Consider the following 23,913-nt stretch of genomic DNA (forward strand, 5'->3'; position numbering starts at 1 on the left):
GTGTGTGTGTGTGTGTGTGTGTGTGTGTGTGTGTGTGTGTGTGTGTGTCTGTCTGTCTATTTAGAATAGAATGCCTTTATTCTCATTGCATCATTAAAAATGTACAACGACATTCAGTTTGCTACTCTTGCAATGTGCCGCAATTTTTAAAAAAAATTAAAAAAAAAAATCCCCGCACATTCTTTCAGACATTTCACACAATAATCATAAATAGAAAGATAAATGAAGTAGTTAAAAACTGCATTGAGAATTGCACATTAAGAGAGCTTTCTATGTATGTGTACCAGGGCTAGTCTGCAGTATGGGATTATGTGCTTGAAGAGACTCAATTATGACAGGAAAGACCTGGATCACCGGAGAGAGGCCAGCCAACACGACATGAAAGGTACACTTTATGCACTCACTGATACATATACAGAGACAAACAAGCAAATACACACACATACATTCAAAAACTACTGCACAAAATTGCACACATCAACATTCTCAGATGGCTCGAAGCGTCTGCGTTTGCGTACTTGCGTGGACAATGGTTCTGCCCATAGACTGTCAAACGCCAGCTGAAGCAGGCCTACAATCTTATAATCCAGAGCTCCACATACCAAGAGTAGTCCACACACACACACACACACACACACTGATCTAACCAACCCTCTTGCCCTTTTGACCTTGAGTTCTGCACATGAACTTGACTCAGCTGTCATGTCAAATCAGAGTCCTACCCTGTTTACACACACACACACACGCACGCACACGCATGCATAAACACCGCCTGTTCCAACTTGGAAAGCTGGCTGACAGCTGTGCTTTAAATGAACAAAGGGAGTGTGCCAGTGAGTTGACACCATGTGGCCATGCACATTATCTCTTTGTCTCTCTCTCTTTCTCTCTCTCTCTCTCCTTTTAGCTCACTTACTTCAAGTTGCTCATATTTGCTGGTAATGATGTGCGCTGACACTCTAACATTGTGCCACTGTACCTCCAGTCTGAGCCATTCTCTTTTACTTCAGATGTGTTGGTTTGGACCAATGAGCAGGTGATCCACTGGGTCCTGTCCATTGGTTTGAGGGAGTATAGCAGCAACCTGTTGGAGAGCGGTGTCCACGGAGCGCTACTCTCTCTGGACGAGACCTTTGACTACAGCAGCCTAGCCCTCATCCTGCAAATCCCTATGCAGAACACACAGGTGGTTATAGAGGAAAACACAACTGTTTACACTCAGCATGCAATGATCAAACTTATCTGACTGGAAGGAAGATAAGTGTTGTATGATCCAGCAATATGGTGGTAAATTATGAAATAAAATATATAAACCAGAGATTTGTACCAATAGGATTTATTTGATGTTGTATGACATATGAATATAAATATCCTAAACACTTTCATTCCAAGAACTGTAAGCTCATGGCAGTTCTTTTGGCCTTTCTGCAATCAGTCCATCGTCCAACAGTCAAAGTTGTTGAGGTTTTTATGAGATCGGTTGATTTACTTTTTGGTGATGTGGCGCTTTTTGTGCAGTCAGCATTTCATTCTACTGCTGGCCACATGCTGCCAACGTTTACTTCTGCCTCAGATTCTATGCAGTATCAGTTGTTCTCTGATCAAAAGGCATATGTTGTTCTCACTCAGAATTCACTTGAAAGAAGATCCCAGTCACAGGCTTTATTACAGATGTATCGCTTACAGTTCATATTTACAGATAAACAAAAAACGTTGCCATCCACTCCTATTAATTTTTCACCCTGGTTGGCTAACCCACACCTTTTCTGTGTTTCCTGCTCACCGAATTTGTGTGTGTTGTCTTTCAGGCGCGGCAGGTTCTGGAGAGGGAGTTCAACAACCTGTTAGCCTTGGGGACCGACCGTCGACTGGAGGAGGTGACCTCTCAAGCTGCTGCTTTGATCAAATGCAAAGTGTAGAAAAAAGAGCAGATTGTCTGACCTCGCTTTTCTCCTTGTCACTCTAGAGTGGGGATGACAAGTCTTTTCGACGCTCTCCATCGTGGCGCAAGAGGTTTCGAGCACGTGAGGGAGGGGTTGGGCTGGGCATGATGGCGGGCTCCATGGAAACGCTGCCTGCTGGCTTTCGCATGCCTTCCATGTCCATGCCGCCCTCTGCTCATTTAATGCCCAAGAAACAGCTCCAGCCTGAAGGTGTGTTACAATACTAACCAAACTCCTCTACCTCAGCCTATTTACTTTTCTGTGCGTATCTATGTGCTTCTCTCTGCCTGTCCTGACTGACTAACTGCATGCTATGTCCTCTTTGTCCTGCTGCGACCAAACCCGTCTGTGCCACGCCCGCTCAAGCTCCTCCCCCAGCGACCCAGAGACTGGACCCCTCAGCTGTGCGGACCTATTCATGCTAACTTCTCTCTGCTTACTAACAGGAGCGCTAATGCTAACAGGTAAGCTAACAAAACCATACCTGAAACTGCGCTTTTAACCAGCTTTGGTCAGCTGTGCGGCATGTGGCTGGATAGTGGCCCTAACTTTACAGTACCAGGCTAAAGTAATGTAATGATGTGTGTGTCTGGCAGATTTGAGCCTTTAAGCTAGTAAACAATGTGAGTTTTAGCCTCTTCTTTTTGGAATCATTAATTTACACAATTGGTGTACAATGATAATGACATTTTCTCACTTTCCTCACTTTTTTTTTCTCTTCCAGTGCATTCTCATTACCTATACGGACACATGCTTGCGGCCTTTTGAGAGTGATATGCCAAATCTGGAGAGGGAGTCCTGGGTGCCACTTGAGAGTGCTCTTCTTCCCTTTGTGGCCCGGCCTCACCTCCCATCTTTCACCTCTCATCTCTCCTTCGGACACGTGCAATACAGAGGCCAACTCTGACCTTTGAACTCTTGAGAGTGCTCATTGGCTGCGCTCGCTGCTGTAAAGGAGACTCCCAGTTTACCCCAGTGCTCCCAGTAGCCTCGTTGTTGTGGTGTTGTGCTTCTGCTCCCCTGGTCTCAGCTGTGGGTTCTTGTCCTGATTCTTATCTCTTAACATGGTCAAGTCCAAACCAATTTTCCAGTGTCATCATGTCCAAGGAAACACAATAGTTGGTTAGTGTAAAAAAAGATTTAAAGGAATGGTGACAAGTTGTTGATTTGGACTTGGGAATGATGAATACTTGTATAAATGGCAGATCCCACTGCACATTGCCCCTCCTACCGGTTATGCAAGGTATTAATAATTTATTGTCTTTGTACATAAAATCAATGACTTATGTTTTTTATAGAAATATTATATATATAGTATATATATATATTGGAAATATATATGGAAATGAATACAATATAATTGCTGTATGAAACCCAATGCCCTGTATTCAATAGTGACTGTTCGCTCTCTCTTTCTCTTTCTTTCTCTTTATCTCTGTGTCGGACCTTTGTGTGTCTTTTGCTGTATGCTGTAAGTGTGTGAATCGTTAGTGGGAGGGTCTCACTAAGGAGGGGGTGTGTTTCTACAAAGACCCTTCACAGGTTCATGGGTCCAATTTCAGACTTCTTCAGACTCTCTTTGCCTCTTCTCCTGTTCTTTCCTTTTCCCACCTCTTTCTCTCTTGACACTATGTAGCTGTTATCTCTCCTCTTTTTGCCTCTCTCGCCTTCAGTATGACACTATGTAGCCTAGAATAGAGAGAATCCTTTAATATAAAAAGTGTGTGTGTGAGTGAGTGAACAAATGAGTCTCTCTGCTTGAGACTTGTAGAGAAATTGCGTGTGAGAGGACGACCCCAGCCGGGTAACCATGACTTTTCTCTGTGGATGGGTAGTGTGAACACTGTAGCTCCTCTTGTTGATTCCTTACTTTCTCTCAAATCAAACTGTAAACTGCTGCTCAACATCAGCCAATGATATACACGTAAAACTGCTCAGTGTGACGGACTCTTCTAATCCTGTCCCACCTCCCATTTAGTTGCCATGGAGACGTGCCGGTGAGCAGTCAGTGCTCTCAGCTGACCAACTCTTCATCCAATGAGAACACAGAATATGGACCAGTAAAGTGCTGGATGCGTGTACAATTATTATAATTTTTTTAGAGTTTTTCCAAGGTGTCTAAAAGGTGTAATGTGCTATGTGGCAGCTATGAGTACTGTGTCTTTATTCCAGGTGTGAAACAATGCTGACAAATCAAGATTTTATTATTTGGCTATTCAAAAAAGTGAACTGTATTTATGACACTATATAGACATAAGTAAAGCTGTTTTTTAAAGATTGGTTTAAAGGTTGTGTTCCTTTTGAGTTTATCACAGTCAAAATATCTCATTGGTAGTTAAAGACAATGACAGCCAATGTATTGAAAATGGTCTTTATTGCAAGAATTGGACAGAAATTATCACTTTTTAGAACATCTACAAATACACAACAATCTTAGTTATAAAAGTCAAAAATAAGTTAGCAAAAAATAAAATGGCAAAACCAGTCTGTAGAAAAAGGGAACGTATTTACATCACTAGCATTCATAACCAGTTTAAATTAAGCAGATCTTGGTCAAAACTGCCATGGTACATATTGGCCCCACAAATAAACTCATGTTTTGTAAGCATTAAAACACACACAAAAAGAATGAAAGGGAAAGGTTTCGAAAAGAGGAAAACTTAAATTAAGTAAGGAGAAAACCAGGCTTTGTTGTTCCTCTGTGGCTTTATGAGACTGAGGGCAAGCCTAACAGAGATCCAATCTAGTAACTAGGTGTTAGGTTCATGCAGTAAAGTCCTTGAATCTCTTGTTAGACTAAGCTACTATGGCTCTGACAGAAAAGCCTGGACCACAGGATAAGGCAGGGAATAAAGGGAATAAGGCCTCATTGTGAACAGGAGGAATTCAGTTTGGCTAGCAGACCCATTGATCAGCAAAGTTACAATTCAAACAAATCACTATATTAAAATGTTAGCATAAGACACATAGATCAGTAGAGCTGAAAAATAAATTAAATTGGGCCGATTATCAGCCTGCTTTGCCAATTGTCATTTTGTCTGTGGCTCTTTGTGCACATATGGGTCCGCTGTGTGGAGGGTCTATTTGGGAATGTCCACAGAAAAAGCCACAGCGCCGCCTGCTGCAGTGATGCCGTCCACGATGGAGGTAAGGGCATGCATGTTCCCCTGCTCTGGAGAGTCAGCAGCACTCAAGAGATCTGCAAAGAGACCCAGTCACACATTGAGTATCAGAGTGAGGGTGCACGGATCTGTTATTGCTGTCTAATGAGACTGTGTGTGAACCATACTCACCCTCGCTGCTGTAGCTCTGTGTGCACTGCTCTGGAGTGCTGCTCCACTCTGGGCTACTGCAGCAGGTGCTGCCTGAACTGGGCTCACTTGACGACACCTGTTACCATGGAGATGTGCACACAGAAGTTGCTGTCAGTCACTCTGTGTTATGACAGGGCATATCCCGCACAGCACACTACATTGCAGTGTAATACCACACACACCAACACCAGTCCATCCTGTGATGAACATGTTGAACAGTTTCACAACAAGAGAAGCAAAAAAATACAGTTGAGCGTAAAGGAGATCAAACCATTTGACAAAGACAGTCGTTGGATTGATATACTGTATTTTTGCACTTTTCTGATCAATCTGTTATTGTTGTCTCTTTGAACCTTCAAATAAGCAAAACACTTCTAACTGTGAGACAATGACAGAAAGTGCATCTGTTCATTTTAAGTCTAAATACATAGATGGATAAACCAGCTGTTCTCCCAAACCTCAAAATTTAGCCACGGGGATCTTTTCTGAAGCAGACTTTGAGGTGTATCAGTTCTTCAAAGTCACACATCGTCAAAACATTTTAGCTGACCATTTTTTCTAATTTCTGCCTTTCGTGTTGTGTATCTCTTCCTCTACTTGGCATTTCATCTTTGTCTGAACATCTTCTTCCCTGTTTGTTCTTTTTGTTTGCTTTTTGGCTCTGATCTCAGTGTTAAATATGTGACCTTCTTCAATTAATCATCTTTCCTCTGTCCTACTCACTCTGGGCTGAGCCTGGCTTGGTCGATAGTGCAGTCCCTGCTGTCCCGTTTCAGAGTCCTGCTGGTTGAGGGAAGACACCAGGGCCTGCAGCCTTTCAATATACTGGATGGCACTCCGCAAGATCTCCACCTTGGGCAGCCTCTGGTTTGGGTTCATCAGGGTGCTCCTCTTCAGAGCGTCAAAGGCCTCGTTCACCTTCTTCAGACGCCTCTTCTCCCTCATTGTGGCCGCTCTTCGACGGTCCATGGTAACTGTCTTCCTTTTGCACAGCTTACAAGCCCAGGGCAGGCACTGGCCCGGGCAGTGGGGCTCGGAGTTGGGTGACAGACTGGACGGAGAGGCTTTATCCTCTGTTCCTGTCACTCCGACTCCAACACCCCCAGACAGACTCCCACAGAAGCCCATCATGGAGTTCCTATCCTGGTAGGCAGATTGGTCATACCCCCCAGGCAGACGAGAGGGGAAGTAACTGTCCCCTCCCTCGTAGAAGCGCTGGTCAGGGAAGAAGTAAGGGTTGGTCTCGAAAAGCTCCATACTTGACAACGTTATGGCTTGAAAGGGGACAAAGATTCCTGCTTCCACTGGAACTGCTCTACTGTATGTGGTGTTCGGTCCAGCGCCTGGAGCGTGTCTGTCGGAGTGTTTCGTGTGTGTATGCCTGTCTTCGTCCCTGGCCTTAGTTTGTGATGAGTGGAAGATGTGTGGAGAACAACTGGTGTGGAGCAACTGTAGGCTGGCATTTAAACCCCTCTGCCTGCTGCAGGATCACAGGGTTAAATTTAGCACGAGCCCCTAGAAACCTGACACGACGTTTAGCTGTTGCTGCACATCTACACTTCACATCTCTGTTGGGCCCTGCTCTTCAGGGCTTTAAGGCCCTTTTGGACGTGTGTGTGTGTGTGTGTGTGTGTGTTTGTGTGTGTGTGTGTGTGCGCGCGTGCGTGCGTGCGTGTGTGTGCATGTGCTTGCGTGTGGAGTTTTTTGCACTTGTGTGTGTCTTTGAAGCCGGAATATGATCAAGTTGCAGTGGAAATGGGAGAGATAACCTGGGATCAAAGATGTCCGTCTTAATGAGCTAATCCCAGACTCGCGTCTCCTTCCATGACACCATACATAAAGTCCCCTGGCATGGGGGTGGAGGAGAGGGCGGTAGGGACAGTCTGGAGACAGCTGTCACTTCTACTAGGAGCCAATGATAAGCAATGACAAGAAGTTGTGCCTTCCTGTTGGAAGGAAATGAGGCCAGAGATTATTGTTTACTCAAAACTAGGTCACAGATAAACATTTGTACTCTGTTGTGACTGAAGGTTCAGAGTGAGGTTGATAGGCCTACTAAATATGGAAAAGTTTGGGTAACATAAAAGTTCATGCCATTGTTGGGTCTTGGTTTTATGTAACTGCATTCATATCTACTGACTTTCCTTCTAAGATGATTGCACAGGGTGATGCAAGTGACCTTCTGAGCTTTACTGGACTCTGATTTAGACAGGTCTGTGCAGGAATGGACAGATTATAGCACAGTAAGTTGAGAACCAAGGCTCCCACCACTCTCAGAAATCGAGGGACAATAATCAAAGGACTACGCAGAGGTATGGCCTTCGTTGTCCTGACCTCTTCCAGTTAGTCGCAGTGTTAGCCTGGCCATCAGGTGTTAATCCTTTCAGGACATGTCTTGCATAATAGATCACCAGCTAATTCGGACTGGCTTCCGCTAACATGGACAAACAGCCAAAACACACACTTCTGTCATCAGAGAAGTGGCCTGGAATAACAGACATAGTGTGAGATGTGTGGCATCCCTGTGTGTCCTATTTCACTACCGTAGGTTTATCACAGTAACACATACCTGGCAGGAAATGTTTGCTGGAGAAAGGGAGATCTGATTAGTTGCCACTCAACATAATACCGTATGTACTGTATATGTGTCTGGTACATACCACTGCCAATAACCAGCCTGCGACATTTGTCACATGTTGTCCTTTTTCTTTCTCTGAATGTCTTTACTTTCATCTTCCTAACAGAGATTTGCTAAAACAATATATCTTGCACCATGGGCTCATATTCCTTTTTAAAAGTTTTTTCTCATAACGAGAAGGGGACATTCTTAAAATGGGGCTGGGTTCTTTTCTTGCATTTCTCAACTGTGGAGTCCCAAAATTGACAAAATACAGTGAAAGAGCATTGGATGAGTAATATTAATAAGTAATAATAAGAGTGATAATAAGTATGTTGCCGTTGTTAGTCCGTTTCGGAGCGACAGAGGGAAAATATAGTTAACAATAAGTGGAACCAAAATGAGGAACCAAAATTTGCGTTCTAATCCGGTCTAATGCCTACCGGTTGCGTAGGAACCGGTTCCATAGTGAAACTGAGTTTAGGTACCCAACCCTATTCCTAACCTAGTATTCAGTGGCAGCCATGATCAGCTCTGATCACAACGGTCGAAACCTCTAAATTCTAAAGAAAGGTTCAATGCCCCCTTACTTATCTCCTTTATCCTTGGGTACACAACAAGGAGATAATCCTGTCCTACAATTCCTTCCAGCAGCGTCAACATTTAAAGCAAAAATCAACAATACATTGTAGTTTCATCATGTCAGACCCACGTCAATAAACGTTGCATGGTCACGTAGCCTAGTGTAAGTGCAATCACAGGGTTTACATTCTCTTAGCACCACGGTTTTCTTTTCCTAAATCCTACTCGCTGCCCAGTCCATATGATAGGGTTTTCAGTATGGATTGGGTGCTGACAGTCCTTAGGAATTCTCCTTTACATTTTTCCTTGAGCTAATGACGTTTTCCATCGAGGTCAGGGAAAAAGGTTTCGGAATGACATAGGAAGTATGGTGTGGACTATTTTACCGAGATGAACACAGGCTAGGGAGGAATTGAGAGGACTGTGTGGCAGTTCTCTTTTCAGTTCTTTTAAGGCAAACTCAGAGTAATGGTATCTTGGACTGTTTTATCTCACACTCACAGCACATTGTTTTAAGAACATGTCATTAAGCACTTCATGGCAGACATGTTGGTATTTAGAGATAGCACAAGTGTAATTAATAACATTAATTATGGGTACATTTTATTTAAGTGTGTCAGTTCCAGGGTCACGGTATGGTGCACCCTGACTCAAGGGGGGTAGTTTACTGGCCCACCTACGTGAAGCAGAGCTGTAATTATTGTACCTGTCTTTTCCAGCTATTACAAGTTTGTCTTTTTTGTACAAGTCTGCTTTGAGAAATGCCTTTTACACACACATCTTAATAGGACTCTAAATTGACTGTAATGGACTCTTAATTAGTGCTTTATTAAAAACCAGTGCGCAGAAAACCTAAATATATGTAAAGACACACTAAAAGTGCCAACAAGCAAGACAAATATACAGCATGTTGTCGGCTACAGGTTCCTGGTTTGAGGGATTATGTTGTAGGCCATTTGCAAGAAAAAGTCACTCCATGTCTCAATTCACTACTCTCTACTTATATTGTACCTATTGTTATCTAATTCTGTACTTGTAAGATTTCTACAAATAGCCTCGCATGTTGAAGTTGGACATGGTAATCTATATGAGTCAGATCCCTTTACAATCTGCAATCAGTGGCGGGGAAGTTTTTTAACAAGTTGCCACCACAGTACTTCTGTATACCCAGTACTTTACTCATTCTGTATTCATTGTCTTAATTTTAGGGTATTAACAATAAAGTTACATTTGTTGTTGTTTAAAATCTTTGCCTGTCAGCAGTGAGTGGAAGTATCCCACTCAACGTAAGATGATTTGACTTGTTGGTACAGACAGAGGAACCCTCTGGGACTGGTTGCCAAGCAGCGGTCTGGCAGGACTGCCTGGGGGCTCGTGGTCTAGTCCTGGGGCTTTGAGTTCGGGTTTGGGGTTGAGGCAGAGTACAGAGTCGAGGCTTGGCGCAGGGCTGCGGTGGCCGGTGGGCTGTCAGGTTAGTCTGTGACGGATAGTCACTGATGGTGGAGAGAGTACAAAGACGCCTGTGTTGCTCTCAGGGGTACAGCAGGGAGGGGGTCTGCAGTGTGTCAGAGTCACTCATAACGCTCTGTCATCGTAACCCATTGTCAGCAGAACTAGAGAACTTGCGTGTGTGTGTGTGTGTTTTGTAGTAGTTTCAGGCACACACTTGTGTCTTGTTTAAGGAGTAAGTCCCCTCTCAGCATTTTAAAGTGAACACTTGAGGTGCAGTAAACCAGATATTGGGTGTTTATTTACTGTTTGCAGATACTGCACTTGTGTATCGCCCATCTTAACATCAGGAAGTCTAACTAGACTAACAAAATACAGATCAAATAAAATAACAACTTGGATCTATACTTACATTTTTTGAGACTGATACTTTATATTTTAGCAGCTTTATTTTCTCAGAGAAACCAAAAAGAAAAGCAATAAACATTCAATTTGCTGTAAGGCCGTCTGACACAGATGCTTTGATTTAAAGCAGTAGAAGACAAATTATTTACACTCAAAAATATTCATACCCAAAAATCCCCTTTGTATGTGTGCACGGGTGTGTATGGGTCCCCATGCATGTGCGTGTGTGTGTTTGTTGTGTGTGTGTGTGTGTGTGGGGGGGGGGGGGGGTAACAGGGATTGCCCTGTCACTGGCAACACTGTTCCACTTCTCCTGAGTGACAAGCAGCAGCACATTGTGGGACAGCTGAGCAGGGGGAGGAGCAGGGAGGGATCAGTCCTCCTCACCCCAGGTTAGCCTCAAGATCATCACTGACCCGGGGAACTGTCATCTGAGTGCAGTCGGGAGATCTCAGATAGGTAAGAGGACAATAACATAACAAGTGAAGGAGTGTTGTTTAAAAGGGGATAAACACGGACCTCCATGCAGAGAGATACTATATGATACACCATAACCACAAACTATGTGTTTGGTGATGCTAAATTGCCATAATAAACTCATGATTTGTTAAAATGATTACATTATTATTATTTTACATAGGGATATTACATTGTTCTCCAGGGAAATGCCCTGAAGCTAAAATTGTACAGTAAATGATGGAAAAGCTGACAGATTTATTTAAACCCAAGTAAATACTAATTACTGATTTAAAATCGTATTCATTATGTGTGTTAGAATTGTTCTTGCCTATATACAAATGTTGTTGTTTAGCAGCATTTTCCTGTTGAGCACGTTACTTGGAATTTAGAAAGTACATGGTCACCATAGTGACAGCAACAGATGCCCAACTGTGTTGCCTCAGAGACCGTTTCTGTACTGTCGCCATGATAACTGCGCGTCCATTACTAAACCATTTCAAATCAGTTTTTCATACAGCACAATGCTCTCTTCTCTCAGATTATGGTGATTGTAAACTGACTACACAACATTAAATGGTGAAAGATGACACAGTGGTCCACTCCTCCCAGATGATCATCATACACCATGTAAGCAAATCAGTCACCTAACTACTCTGAAGCAAATACAATTGAGCAGTCAGAACAGATACTACTCCACTGTGCCCCACTAATTCTGTTGAGTAATGACCCTTACATAAGCTGTACTGCTGTACCGTTTGACTGATGTTTGAAGTTGATGTGACACTACTACGGCCCAGCTAATCACCGGGAGAATACTCCCATTCATTGCAGTTCAGAATGAAGTGCCCACACCTGTGTTTTCATAGGGCTCTGGAGGCCTGGAGAAAGCTTTCTATGTCAGGGGGAAACAGTAGTTCTGCAGCCCAGCCATGCTGCTGCTCACTGTGGCAGGGTAATCCCCTACAACAAACAGAATGGCCGGCATGTGCATACGCAGCTGTCACAGTCTTAGTGCAAGTGGTGTCATGTTAAATCACAGGAATGGACTGAGCCCCTGAGCCATCCACGGCCCTTCCCTCCACTGGCATCCCACTCACTGCGAGGCTCCAGCACCCATGGACAAACACATATACATACTCATACCTACATGCATAACCCACTAACATACTTCACAGCACATGGTAGCCCTAAAGTTATTCACTGTAAATAACCTGTGCCCCAGTGCCACAAACAACCAGATAATGTATGTGACATACAGCATATTCTGATAATGTCACAGGATGTAAAACTCAAATAGGCATTACAGGCCAGAAAACAAACAACATCCATCTTTTTATGACTGGCAGTTCTACTTCAGTTAATCAAAAAGGTATCTGACAGGGCAAAGCCAGACCCCTCATAAAATCTATCCAGTTTAATTTGAAGGCAATTTACACCTTGACATTGCCCAAGTGTAAACCACAATCTGCATTGCACTCTTGTCTGAGGCCAGTGATGTGTATATGACTGCAGTGTTGTGAGATCTGAGTTGATAGCTATGCAGAAACTATGCCCTGAACCCAGTCAGCCCATCTTCTATATATCGGCTTCTATATCAGACCTCCTGCTGTGGCTACAAGGAAAGACAAACTCCAGTATCTATTTTCCCCAGAATCTCATTTTGATGTAATCATTCATTACCTGTTGTTCCCCTTATTTCTACTCTTATTTTGAAATTCTCTCTGTCTTTATGACTTTTTCCATATCTCTGGCTCCACTGACCTTCTCCCGTGTCAGCAGTGTGACAAATTTAGCATCCTGGTTTCTGGAGTGACCAAATAGTCGGACACAACAGAGGGAAAGTGTGGGTGGGGTGTGTGTGTGTAAATGAAGGGATGGAGGTGAAAAAGAAGGTCCTGTCCACACAGATACAGTTACAAATATCCAGACACACAACCAGAAGAAAGCAAAGGATGGTAAACAGGCTGGAGCTATGCAGATAAAGGACACAGAAAGAGACGAGTGACGCAGAAATACTATGGGTATTTATAAAGGTGCTTTAAAAGTATGAGAGCCAGTAAGGGCAATAAAATGATGGAAAATAGGCTAAAGTATGGGAACAATGCTCAACAGAGAGCTTCCATCCTATTTTTCTTCTAGGAAGTATTGCATACGCCATAGGGTATAAACGGAGAATGTGTTAAGTTATTCCTGGATGTTTGGATGGAAGTAATGTTGCCATGGAAACATGCAGATCCCCTGCCACTCCCTGGGCCATGCCATTCTAGAGCTGCCAAGCTCTGGGTGCTATGTCACCAGGGGTGTTATGCCATTTTTCGTCTCTACGCTTCGTGACATGCCTGACGCCGCAAACAAAGCAGTATGCGATTCTTGAATTAGATGCAGAGAGAGGGAAAGCATTTTAGTATGGCTGTCATGAGCATTTAATACTGTAGGGCAAATCACAGGGGGCAAAGCACCTACCACCCTACTATGTGACGTTTGCCAGTGGTGGAATGTAACTAAGTATTTTAACTACTGTATTCAGTGCACATGTAAGTATATATAAATATATATATATATATATATATATATATATATATATATATATGTATATATATATTACATTACAAATGTTTTTGAGTATTTCTATGCCACAAGATTTATTTGAGTTATTCTTCACAAATTAAGTTTTTGCATCCAAGCATATGAAGGTCTTATGCAATATAATGCATTGCTGTAGATTACCAAACGTTAGCTATATTAAATTAAACCTGAAAGATTAGTTAGACAGGAAATTAGTACAACTAATTTTGATTGAACTGATTATTCGTTTAATTTTTCTCTCAAACATGCCAGTCAGTTCCAGCTTCTCAAATGTGAATGTTTTCCTCTTTAAATTACAGTCAACTATTGGTCATTTTTAACTATTTTGTGACATTTGACAAACCAAACAAAATATTAAATTAATTAAAGAGAAAGAAAACAATAAGCAGATGAATCTTTAGTGGAAACTTTCATTAGTTGTAGTCCCATTTATTGTAAAAAATGAGCTCCACCTTAATTACAACAGTAAAATGCTGCCTACACATGAATTCATGAGGAATAATAATTTTATAGCTATAAAAGTACATTCAAGGCCCATTTTCTGCATTGAGTATGTTTACTTTAAATACTTTAAGTATATTTTTCTGATAAAGCTTAAGTATTTTTTTATATTTCCAATGCAGGCCTTTTACTTGTATGTTAAGTGTTGTATTGGTACCCAATTGCTCTGAATGCTTCCTCCACCATTGATGTTAGCAAGTCTCTACCTAGAATCATGCCCCCTGTAAGGCACTACATAAGAACATGCCATACAGGCATAAGTCAACCCTTGAGATTTCAGATGGTGGAAAGCTACACAGGGGACTTTCCACATTGAGGGATCATCCCCTAATGGATAATTATCTATAACACCCTGGCTTAACATAGCTGCAGTATTTATACACAAGATAGAAAGCAAAAGTGTTACAGCATCATCTACTGTAGAGGATAGGTTGTCTGTCCCCAAAATAAGGCAGACACAAGAAAGGACAGTGGGTAAGCAGATAGGAGTTGCAGGTGCTGGAGCCCAGTCAAGAAGGAGAAGACACATGACAGCTGGCCTGTCATGCAATGACTTACGCACACACACATGCTCAGGAGCGCACACAGACAATCAACTGTCCCTCTGGTCAGCAAGTGAACTAAATGAAACAATTAACTCTTAGTTGATTTACAAAACAACTACTTTTATTCCACAACAGGTAGAAAACAAACAACTATTTTAGCTGTACAATGTTTGAGCAAATTAAAGTCTTAATGTCATTTGCAACAAGTCTGTCATTGTGAACTAGTATTACTGGTATATGTACTAAGTATTTTTTATGAGGTTTGCATCTAGAGGAAGTTTGCTTCTCTCAATGCACAATTCAAAAGGTGACAAATCTTTTATAGCTTTTCATAACTAATATGGCTCTCTTACCAGTTCAGTGCTGGCTCTAGTCACAATGGGATGCATGCTCTATAAATGCTTTACATGGTATTACTGGTACTGTACAGCTTACGTGGGCAACAGATACAATATTGAGACTTCTCCCCACCTGCTGGCAGAAAGATTAAGCGCAAGTAAAGGCCATATCAAGGAACTATGGTATTCCCTCAACGCAAAGCAGAGCCAAGAGTTTTATGCTTACGGTCATTGTACATCTTACTTGTTAGGATTGTAAAGCATACTGTATTTGTAGACAGTTCACATACTGGTCCAGCAACACAATCTTCAAATGATGCAGAAACATCAAAATAAAATCTATAATAATACATAAATTAAAGTTCAGAGTCATTACGTGGCAGTGTAACGCTGAAATCAAACCTCCAACTCCCAATATGTACCCCACAGTCCTTTTATCAGAGGGTACATGTGGCAATTTCCCCTGTTTCCTTAAAGACTTTCCGTATACCTTTCAAAAAATAGTTTTGCGTAAAATGTACACATTAGAGCTCTGCAACAAGTGCAGCTTTTTCTGCTTCATTAGAAGAGGTGGTGGTCATTTAAACAACTAAAACTGCATCATAAATAATTTAAATACAAAATATACAGAAATTGTTTATAATTTGTGTAAAGGAACATTTCTGAATGACATTTAAACATTAACCAACAGTTGACATAACTTACTTCAGGCATAACTGTCATCAGAGGCTTGTAAATACGGTACTGAACACACATTAACATCAAATTAGTACCCCAAGAGAAAATTACAGTTAATATTTCAGCTGTGCATTCTCAAGCAAGTTAAATTCAATTCTACATTTAAAATACTACGTTGAGAGAAACGGGAGTTAAGCCACCACATTTGTATTTTACAGTACATTCAATTATGCTAGTATATATATATATTTTTTTTAAAGCTTAGGAGGATACTTTCATGGAGCTGCAGTTGTTAACACAATCACGGTTTTATTACCCACTTTCATGTTCTTCCTTCAATCTTGTCTTCATAACTCAAATCTCAGAGCCACAATTACCTAAAATGATATAAAAGGAGTTAAAAACAAACAAAATGGCCTACAAGATGCTAAAAGAAATATTTGTGTAATTACCTGCACTGATCTTTCCATTTTTGTCGAGATGATGACTAATGTGAATCTATGGGGAAAGAAAACTAACAGAAGGCAAGCAACACTAGTGTAAAATGGCACCATTCAATGCATAGCAAAAACCATGAGAAAATTCACACATAGCCTGAAAAAAACAAGCCTTCATTAAATCAAATAGCTCACATTGTGCACTCATATGTGATCTCCTCATAAATAAATAAATAAATAAACAAACATGTCTGCCTTTGTGTATCCCTTATTTAAATGTGGCACTAAAACAAACATTTGGTATGACAAACTTTCATGTCAGAGGTTTCATCAAACAATACTTCAGAGGCAGCGTGATGCAGAATAACCATGCAACCAAGAGCAAGCATCACCAAGTGCTATACTTTGTGTATATCTGTGTAGGTTTAAAGGGTAAGGTGCACATTTTGAGTGTGTGTGTGTCTACGAGTGTGTACCAGAGTACATGCATCTGTGGACAAATGGGTGTTGTATATTTGTTGTTGTTGAGTTTCCCAGAGCCTGACAAATGTGTGTGTGCGCGCTTTTTAAAGGATGAAGATCTTAATAACGTTTTGAATGATCTTCCCACATCCTGGGCAGGGGGCCTGACATTTGTGTAGCCTCCTTGCACATGGGAAACAGGTTAGCAGGTGAGCCGTACGGCCGTGTATTATATTTCCGTTGCGTGGTCGCACTCGACAAAGCTTGCAAGGCTCCAACAGTGCCTCAGGCCGAACTTCTTCAATCTCCATGCCCAGATTTTCCTGACTTTCCCCTTCTGAGAGCTGCTCATCCTTGTGGAAGCTGGAGGGCCAAGGCCCCTTGCCTTTCCCTGTAATCATAGTGGGCAGTGGTCGATCAGCTGTGGAGTGGGAGGGCAGGAAGACAGGGTCAGAGACCGTCCTGCTGCAGTCTGGGATGTCAATGCCTGTGTCACTGTCATCTTCCTCATCATGGGTGGTGAGAGAGCTGCATGCTGGGATGTCAGGAACAGAAAGGGAATGGGCTAGTCGGGGGACATCTTTGTACCAGTTCTTGCGTAGAGCCCAGCAGCGAACACAGTACCTCTGGAGAGGTGTGTTATACTTCCTACACTCTGTGCATTGCCACGCATCCTGAGCAATAAGGTAGACAAAACGTCACACATCTGCATTGTTCAAGTTTTAATCTACTGCTAATCAAATCCTAAACCAGTTGACACAAACCTGTGTTGAGATCTCTGTATCAGTGTCATCGCTCAGACACTGCGAGTCTTCATCTGGCTCCTCCTGCATCTGGATGATTATACAAGACATATATCGAAGACATTTCATCAAACAGGATGCTGTCATCATTATCATATTACCTAATTGGTTGTTATGAGCTGGACTAGGGCTGCACAATTAATCAAATTTTAAATCACAATTTTGGCTTCCCACAACCAAATTTGCATAGTCGAGCAATATTTTAAATGTGTCATTCCGTTCATAGAACACTGTTTTTTTTTGCAAAGCCCGTCTACCGCTCCGTAAACCACTGTCTTATCATTTGCCAGTCAGAGTTGTTCCCTGCACCGCGCAGCTTAGTTTCTAGATGTAGACAGTCACAGAGGACAGAGTAACGTGAGGAAAATTCCACAACAGATAGCAGTCGGTTATACGTCGGTCACACGCCGGTCACAAGGTTTACCAGTTTAGCAGTAAACGCAACATTTTGTCCCGTCTTTGTTGTTTTTCAGACAACAGCAATGACCAGTTTTAGTTAGTGTCTGTTAGCTCACAGGACTCTTGAGTGCGACTAACATTTTTCCCTCTAAGTCGCACCGGTGCACCTAATGTCCTTGCATCCGCTGCCTCTCCACAAACAAAGCAATGTTGTTTATAACAATATGGTTTAATTTCGCGTTACATGACCAATTTCTTCGGTAAAGCAGTGCCTGTAGTTGGTTCTTTCCTCTTACTCTCCACGCAGCTCCGCCCCCATTCACTCACACACGGATCCCAGCAACAGAGACTGAGCAGCAACAGCGCCGGTCCACACTTCTGACATTTGTCCACAGTTTTAATTATTATTAACACAGCCGTTTTGTTAATTAGGAGAGGCAAACCTGTATTTGTACCATTGCTTCCGCTGGCAACTCTGGTGTTGATTTCCGATTATTTTCATTTTCATGTGTTGCAGCTGTATGTATGTACAACATACAACTTCAACATAAGAAGAATGCAGCACAATATGGATGTGAAAGCAGTTATAAATAGTGACTATAAAATTTGTAATCGTGATAATTAAATCGTGATCTCAATATTGATCAAAATAATCGTGATTATCATTTTGGCCATAATCGTGCAGCCCTAAGCCTGACCAATAAAAGGGCAAAGTCCTAAACAATCTCTTACCTCTCGATCTGCTTTCTCCTCCTTCCCTACTTTGTCATCATCCTCAGGTAGAGCCTCCCCTTCTCCTGCACTCCCTTCCTCCAGTGCAGCCTCTTTCATCTCCACGCTCACCTGTTCACTCCCGCCCTCGGTCAGGAACCAGAGGTCATCTGTGGTGTCCGACACAATGGCTGTGTCCTCCTCCTGTGCAGGAGACAGCTGACACATCAGTCAGACCACCACCGTTACACTCCAATTTATGCCATTTGCCAACAAGTTATTAAGTCTGTGTTTTTAAGCTTGGAATTTCCCAACTTAAGCCTCAACCAGCTGTTACTAATGTTATTAGATAAACTTTCTAACACATGAGGCTTCTTACTTGGTTTGTGTGGATGTCAGTAGAGCCATTGCTCCTGCGGCTGTAGTTACTACGGAGATTACCCAGAAACCACCAGGGCAGGCCAGAGAGATCCCACTCGTCCAAAGTAACATCCAGTTTGGGCCGTTTGCAAGCTGAACGTGGCAGGCCTTCAAGAGAGTCTGGAGAGATTTTGAACTGTTAAATTCAACATTTTGAGCAGGTCTTCTCCTAGGCATATTGCTGAGTAAATAACAGAATGTTTGCTTACCATCGTCTGGCTCCCGAGGTCGTCGCTGGGAGGGGGTCTGCAGGAGAGGCCCATCACTGCAGGCCTCCAGCCCTGCTTTGACCACACCTCCACATATCTAAGTAGGAAATGTGAAGGAACAAATTAGAAAACTGAACCATAACTGCATACTTGGAGGATTCACAGCTCCTTTTCGAGATGGCCTCTGGGTATAGGGTGGTGGTACAAGGAAAAAGGGGCTGGACCAGTGGGAAGGGAGGTCAAAACAAATAAGTGCACCAAAACCGTGTGGAGGGTAAAAAAAAATGAGACAGAGAAAAGAGAGGTAGGAAAGCCAGTTTACTAATTAACACAATGCTGCTTTAATACAATGATGAAGCTAGTGAGTTAGAACAAAAAAAAGTTTTAGTCCAGTAAAAACTGTTTCATATGTACCATGTGCAAACTCATAGAATGTAATGACTAATTCCAAGATATGATCCACAGATATATACTAGACAAGATAAATGGTCTTGTACGGTATATAACTATGGAAGAAAAGTTTCCAATCAGAATTTTTTATTTCACATTCAACATGTGCAGTGATTGGGAAATACAGTAACTCATTCAGTGTTTCCTCTATGTTGATGGCAGCCCGCCACGGTAAAATTTCTGCCGCCATGGTATCAGAAATAGGGCAGAGCAAAACAGGGCTTCTGCAATGTACTGCCGCTCCTTCAGGTGTTTATGAAAAGTCGTAGTGCTCTACTGAACTCAAGCAAACTGTCATCCACTCTCTCCCCTTTAAGGGTGATCAAGTGGAACAGTGACAGGACGTCATGGCAACCAAGTAAACAACAGGGAGGAAACAGCTGACACATCAGTCAGACCACCACCGTTACACTCCAATTTAGAGTGAGAGTACTACATGTTACTCAATCTTAGACAAAGTGACAAACAACGAAAGCTGTGACATTAAATCTGCACTCTCGCAGGTTCCGTAAAATGTGACAGCTACAGTTTATTGGAAATAGCATTGTGGACACTGAATTTGATGACTTTACTGTTTATCAGATCCCAGATGAGACAAGGAGCTAACATTAGCGAACGCTGCGGTCCCTCTGCCTCCCTTCTGCAGGAGACGCTGTATTCCTCCGACACGCTGTATTCCTCCGACACGCTGTATTAACGTTAGCTACTGTTTTAAAACCGTTTCCCAGGTTAGTGGGGGTGCATACCGCTCAAAACCAACATGAAAAACGTTGCAAGAAATGTTCACTCAGCGTTTTGTTGTTAAACTGTGTGTAAAATGAGCGGTGACGTTAACTCACCGGTTTCAGGTAACCTCTCTACGATACCGTCTATTTGCTGGATGGTTTCAAGGTAACAGTCGGTAGCTAACATTGGCAGATTTAAGCCCGTTGACAGCGACGTTATTGTTCATATTTTGGCACAATGTTTCTGACAGTAGTGGTCATAGTGACCGAAAGCTTGATGTGAGATGCTAAAAAGAAAAACGACACGCTGTTTTTATGTAACGCCACAGCTGAATAAAATTCTAGAGGAAACACTGTCATTTGAGTCATAAAGCCAGCAAGGACAGACTAAAATGTAACTGTAGCTAAACAATGGTTAGACAAAGTCTTTAACATAATTAGGTGCTTCAAGGTGGATTTTGGAGGGCATTGGGAAGAAAGATGTAGGAACACAGGGGTGGGTTAAGAGGTTTAGGGTTACTGTTAAGCCTGTGGCTGGATCAGGAGCTGCAAACCTCCAGTTTCGGAGCAGAGAAGAGAACTCTGAGACAGACAGAGAGGGTGACTCTGCCCCCCCATCCACTAGGTGGGGCTGGTGGATCGCAACAGAGTGCTGAAAATACCACCAGACCAAACCAAGGATGGGGTTGTACAGAGACGGTGCCACTCTGTACAAATGCACACCAACGAAGACAGCAGCCCTTACCTCCCCTCCTCATTACACACAAGCAGACAGCAGCTTACTTTACAGTCTAATGCCGCTTTTCCACTGCATTGTATGGCTTGATCCGACTATCACTACAGCAATCAGCTAAGAATCCCACCTACACTGTGGGGTTACTATCCGTCGAGGAAACCAAAATAGAGAAAAGGGTCTTGGTACCAAAAGTGAGTTAAGTCAACTTGAACTATGCAGTGGAAATGAGGAATTAGTGATTTGGTGCTACACCAAGGACTACTGATCTCAATCCATCACTGTGATCAGTGCATGTCACGTCTAATGGCAAAAATATATTGATAAGCAGCTTTTCACTTAGCCTGCCAGTCCTGTCCCTTTGTATTCATTAGTGTTGTGTGTAGTGAGGGGAGAAAGGTTGGGGGTCTGTTTCTCCTTAGCACCATGCTTCAGTTTTACCTGACCGCGATCCTCCACTCCGCCCTCTACACATTCACGGCCCACAGAAAGATTCTCTGCAGCGTCTGCATTTCAGATGAGACACAGTAACAGAAACAGGACACCCCCCACCCTTTAATAATAGCATAATACACTCTCTCACTAAGGCCTTCTTCAGTAGCTTTGCAGGACCAGCTGGAAAATGGTATTGTTCTGGTCGCCGCATCCCCAAGAGATGTACAAACTATCACAAGCACTCAAAATGTATGCAAAAGGAAAGCTGAATTAAAATATATGTATAGATAATCACTATATACCCAGGGATCCTCACTTCAAAACATATGTTAAAGACGCAAATTAAGTATTGAATGCATCAATCAAAAAGGGAAGAGGAAAGAGACAACTGAATTTCAAGTCATCACAAATGTAGTAAACTATGCAAATGTATTCATACATTGCTCGTTATTGATAATGCCCACTGACAGAAACATTATTTCACATAATAAATGTATAAAGCATTAAATGAATGTGAGACTTACCAGAACAACCCAGCACAACTAAGTATTTCTTGAGCATTTCATACACCGGGCTGTAAAATGAGAATTTGAGAGTTTAGAATGGACCTCCTTATTTTAGATGCATGCGTTTAGATGTATCTAGTTAAGCATTACTGAGGGGTGAGTGTTAGAAAAATTATGAGTTCCATTCTACTGTGTTCATTAATGTTAAAACCGTTTGCATAAATAATATACTGGTTACTTTCCCACAAGATAACCATGGAACCACCGTCTGTCCTTGTGAAAAGGCACAGGATGTCTCTGGGGGCAGAGCAGGCTGAGGAGACTCCCAGACTGATGATAAACTGGCGACATCGAATCTGTCTTCTAATTAACACTGACAACATCATCTCTGTATTATGATAATATTTCATTCATAAATATTCCAATGTGGAAAGTTTCATGGCAATCACTTTCTGTACTTGGGCTGAGAGTACTGTAAACTGATTCTACTTGCAAGTAAACAAACTTGAATATAACTTCAGTGGTTTCTGTCAATTCTTGATAATGAAATTATTCTAACAGTGACCAAGCTCCACTTTTGGTGCAGCTGAATACCTTGGGTTTTTGACAGAGAAGCTCTCAACCTCCAGCAGTTCTCCCAAAGGGTCATCCTGGCAGTGGACTATGTGCTGCCTCTGTTTGTCATACAGTTGCTTCCCCATGATGTACTGGCCCAAGTAGTGCATCACCTACACAAAAAATACTGGATATCAGATATCTCAAGGAACATACAGGGTATGAATTGAGCTACTATTGAACCCTGGAATAACCACTTCTCAGATAACACTTTGTTATGAGCAAGTGAAACATACTAACAAACAGTTTTTTGACAGGACACCTGAAGATATGAAAGGGAAGAGAGCGGGGGAATGACATGCAGCAAAGATCCGCAGGTCGGAGTAGAACCCGGGCCGCTGGGTCAAGGAGTAAACCTCTATATATGGACGGCCGCTCTGCCATCTGAGCTATCTGGCCGCCACTAACGAACACCCTTGACATTTCACTTGACAGCTCACCTCTTTGAGTGTGAAGACTTCTTCTTCAGCTCCGGCAACGCGCAGAATCTGCAGGAGAGGGGCTTTTGGTTGTACCTGGAGGGGGATGGCTTTAAATATGAACTACATATGTAATGTTGGATAATTGTACAGGCAAACAGCTGTCATAATTGTTGCTTAATTCTACCTGATTTCCCTCTCCGGGTAGTGTCCTGCATGATGAGCTTGATGCCAGAGGCTGGGCTGATAGGGAGCTCATAGTAAACAAGCAAAGTCTGAAATACAGAATTATAACATGTAAGATATACCAGCCATCAAATTCACGATCATCACATTAACGCTGGTGTATTGACTTAACATTTAAACGTTTACGTTAATTCACGTATTATACCAACGCCCACGAGGCCAATGATTTGAAACGAAATTAAATCAAATGATTGTAACGTTAAACAGACAGCACCAAAATGGGCTGGCTTACCAAAGAACTGCGTGGGTGGATTCGTTACACCACATGGAGATACGGTTAACGTTACACTACTGCACCATCACTTTTCTATTGTGACAGTTGACGTTAATGTCTTCAAATGGCAAGGCCAAAATTCCGGAAAGCCGATGTAGCGTTGCATAGACGGATGAAATGTCGGTCCAAACAAAGCAAAACTGAAACCATTATTAGCTACTAGCATGTGAACTGGAAGCTCTGGTTAACGTTAGCAAATGACAAACCTGCTGTCGTTAGCAAACGTGTAGCTAATAGACAGCTAACGTAAGGACAAGGCTAACGTTAGCTAACTTAGCTGGCTAGCTAGCTAGCTATTTAGCTAACGCTATATCTTGAACAATACGTTCGTTGAAACTGATCTTACCGTGATGAGTTGGCATTACTTCACAGCAGCTAGCTACATTGCTCCATACGCACTGCTGCCTTAACAACATCTAGTCAACATCTTGGAAATATATATATAGCTAATAAATCTTGGGATTTTGAACTCTAACTAACCACTGACAATTAGCATTGCTGAACCACAGATTCAAAACGATGACTATGGCTACACAACTTCCGGCTGCACAGCTACATAGGCCAAGAGTGTGCCGCCCCCTACTGTTTGATGGATAGCCATAGAGTAGGCTGCACGTGAATTACACCCTACTCTGGCATCATGGTCTTCTTT

The 23,913-nt window shown here is 42.3% G+C and overlaps 3 protein-coding genes across 7 annotated transcripts in view; 1 reads left to right on the plus strand and 2 right to left on the minus strand.

The window, feature by feature from the left end:
- ppfia4 (PTPRF interacting protein alpha 4) overlaps window positions 1–4,215 on the plus strand; it is a 57,308-nt gene extending 53,093 nt beyond the window's left edge. The window contains 5 exon segments of the mRNA XM_032514306.1: window positions 288–385; window positions 1,011–1,186; window positions 1,809–1,877; window positions 1,967–2,153; window positions 2,668–4,215. Coding sequence (XP_032370197.1) covers window positions 288–385; window positions 1,011–1,186; window positions 1,809–1,877; window positions 1,967–2,153; window positions 2,668–2,711 — 574 coding nt within the window. The 3' untranslated portion in view covers window positions 2,712–4,215.
- On the minus strand, window positions 1–23,875 carry mdm4 (MDM4 regulator of p53). Of its 5 annotated transcripts, XM_032514300.1 has the most exons (13): window positions 23,608–23,800; window positions 23,220–23,319; window positions 22,929–23,016; window positions 22,763–22,837; window positions 22,302–22,435; window positions 21,726–21,775; window positions 21,208–21,272; window positions 18,859–18,955; window positions 18,609–18,769; window positions 18,251–18,448; window positions 17,081–17,149; window positions 15,870–16,990; window positions 14,505–15,794 (listed from the first exon to the last, which is right to left on the minus strand). In XM_032514300.1, exons 3-12 carry the CDS (start codon window positions 22,998–23,000, stop codon window positions 16,421–16,423), a joined length of 1,491 nt encoding a protein of 496 aa, XP_032370191.1. In that variant the 5' UTR covers window positions 23,001–23,016; window positions 23,220–23,319; window positions 23,608–23,800; the 3' UTR covers window positions 14,505–15,794; window positions 15,870–16,420. The 5 variants fall into 5 exon arrangements, with proteins under 5 accessions (XP_032370190.1, XP_032370191.1, XP_032370192.1 ...); XM_032514299.1 differs by lacking the exons at window positions 14,505–15,794; window positions 23,220–23,319 and adding an exon at window positions 1–48 and having other exon boundaries at window positions 16,418–16,990; window positions 23,608–23,875; XM_032514301.1 differs by lacking the exon at window positions 23,220–23,319 and having other exon boundaries at window positions 18,251–18,433; window positions 23,608–23,875.
- On the minus strand, window positions 4,301–6,825 carry myog (myogenin). The gene is made up of 3 exons (XM_032514305.1): window positions 5,981–6,825; window positions 5,237–5,333; window positions 4,301–5,142 (listed from the first exon to the last, which is right to left on the minus strand). Exons 1-3 carry the CDS (start codon window positions 6,512–6,514, stop codon window positions 5,024–5,026), a joined length of 750 nt encoding a protein of 249 aa, XP_032370196.1. The 5' UTR covers window positions 6,515–6,825; the 3' UTR covers window positions 4,301–5,023.
- Window positions 23,876–23,913: the final 38 nt, after the last annotated feature.

Source organism: Etheostoma spectabile, chromosome 4 (genome assembly GCF_008692095.1).
Source record: "Etheostoma spectabile isolate EspeVRDwgs_2016 chromosome 4, UIUC_Espe_1.0, whole genome shotgun sequence".
In the NCBI taxonomy this organism is placed as follows: Eukaryota; Metazoa; Chordata; class Actinopteri; order Perciformes; family Percidae; genus Etheostoma; species Etheostoma spectabile.

Excerpts from the sequence above, each read along its gene's own strand:
- mdm4 (XM_032514299.1), bottom strand. The coding sequence starts at position 23,000 with ATGAGCTCCCTATCAGCCCAGCCTCTGGCATCAAGCTCATCATGCAGG. Across the intron at positions 18,449-18,608 it reads CTGACATCCACACAAACCAA|CTGTCTCCTGCACAGGAGGA; the intron begins GTAAGAAGCCTC and ends CTGATGTGTCAG. Across the intron at positions 17,150-18,250 it reads AGGAGAAAGCAGATCGAGAG|ATGCAGGAGGAGCCAGATGA; the intron begins GTAAGAGATTGT and ends ATAATCATCCAG.
- myog (XM_032514305.1), bottom strand. The coding sequence starts at position 6,514 with ATGGAGCTTTTCGAGACCAACCCTTACTTCTTCCCTGACCAGCGCTTC. Across the intron at positions 5,334-5,980 it reads CAAGCCAGGCTCAGCCCAGA|GTGTCGTCAAGTGAGCCCAG; the intron begins GTGAGTAGGACA and ends CCATGGTAACAG. Across the intron at positions 5,143-5,236 it reads ACAGAGCTACAGCAGCGAGG|ATCTCTTGAGTGCTGCTGAC; the intron begins GTGAGTATGGTT and ends GTCTCTTTGCAG.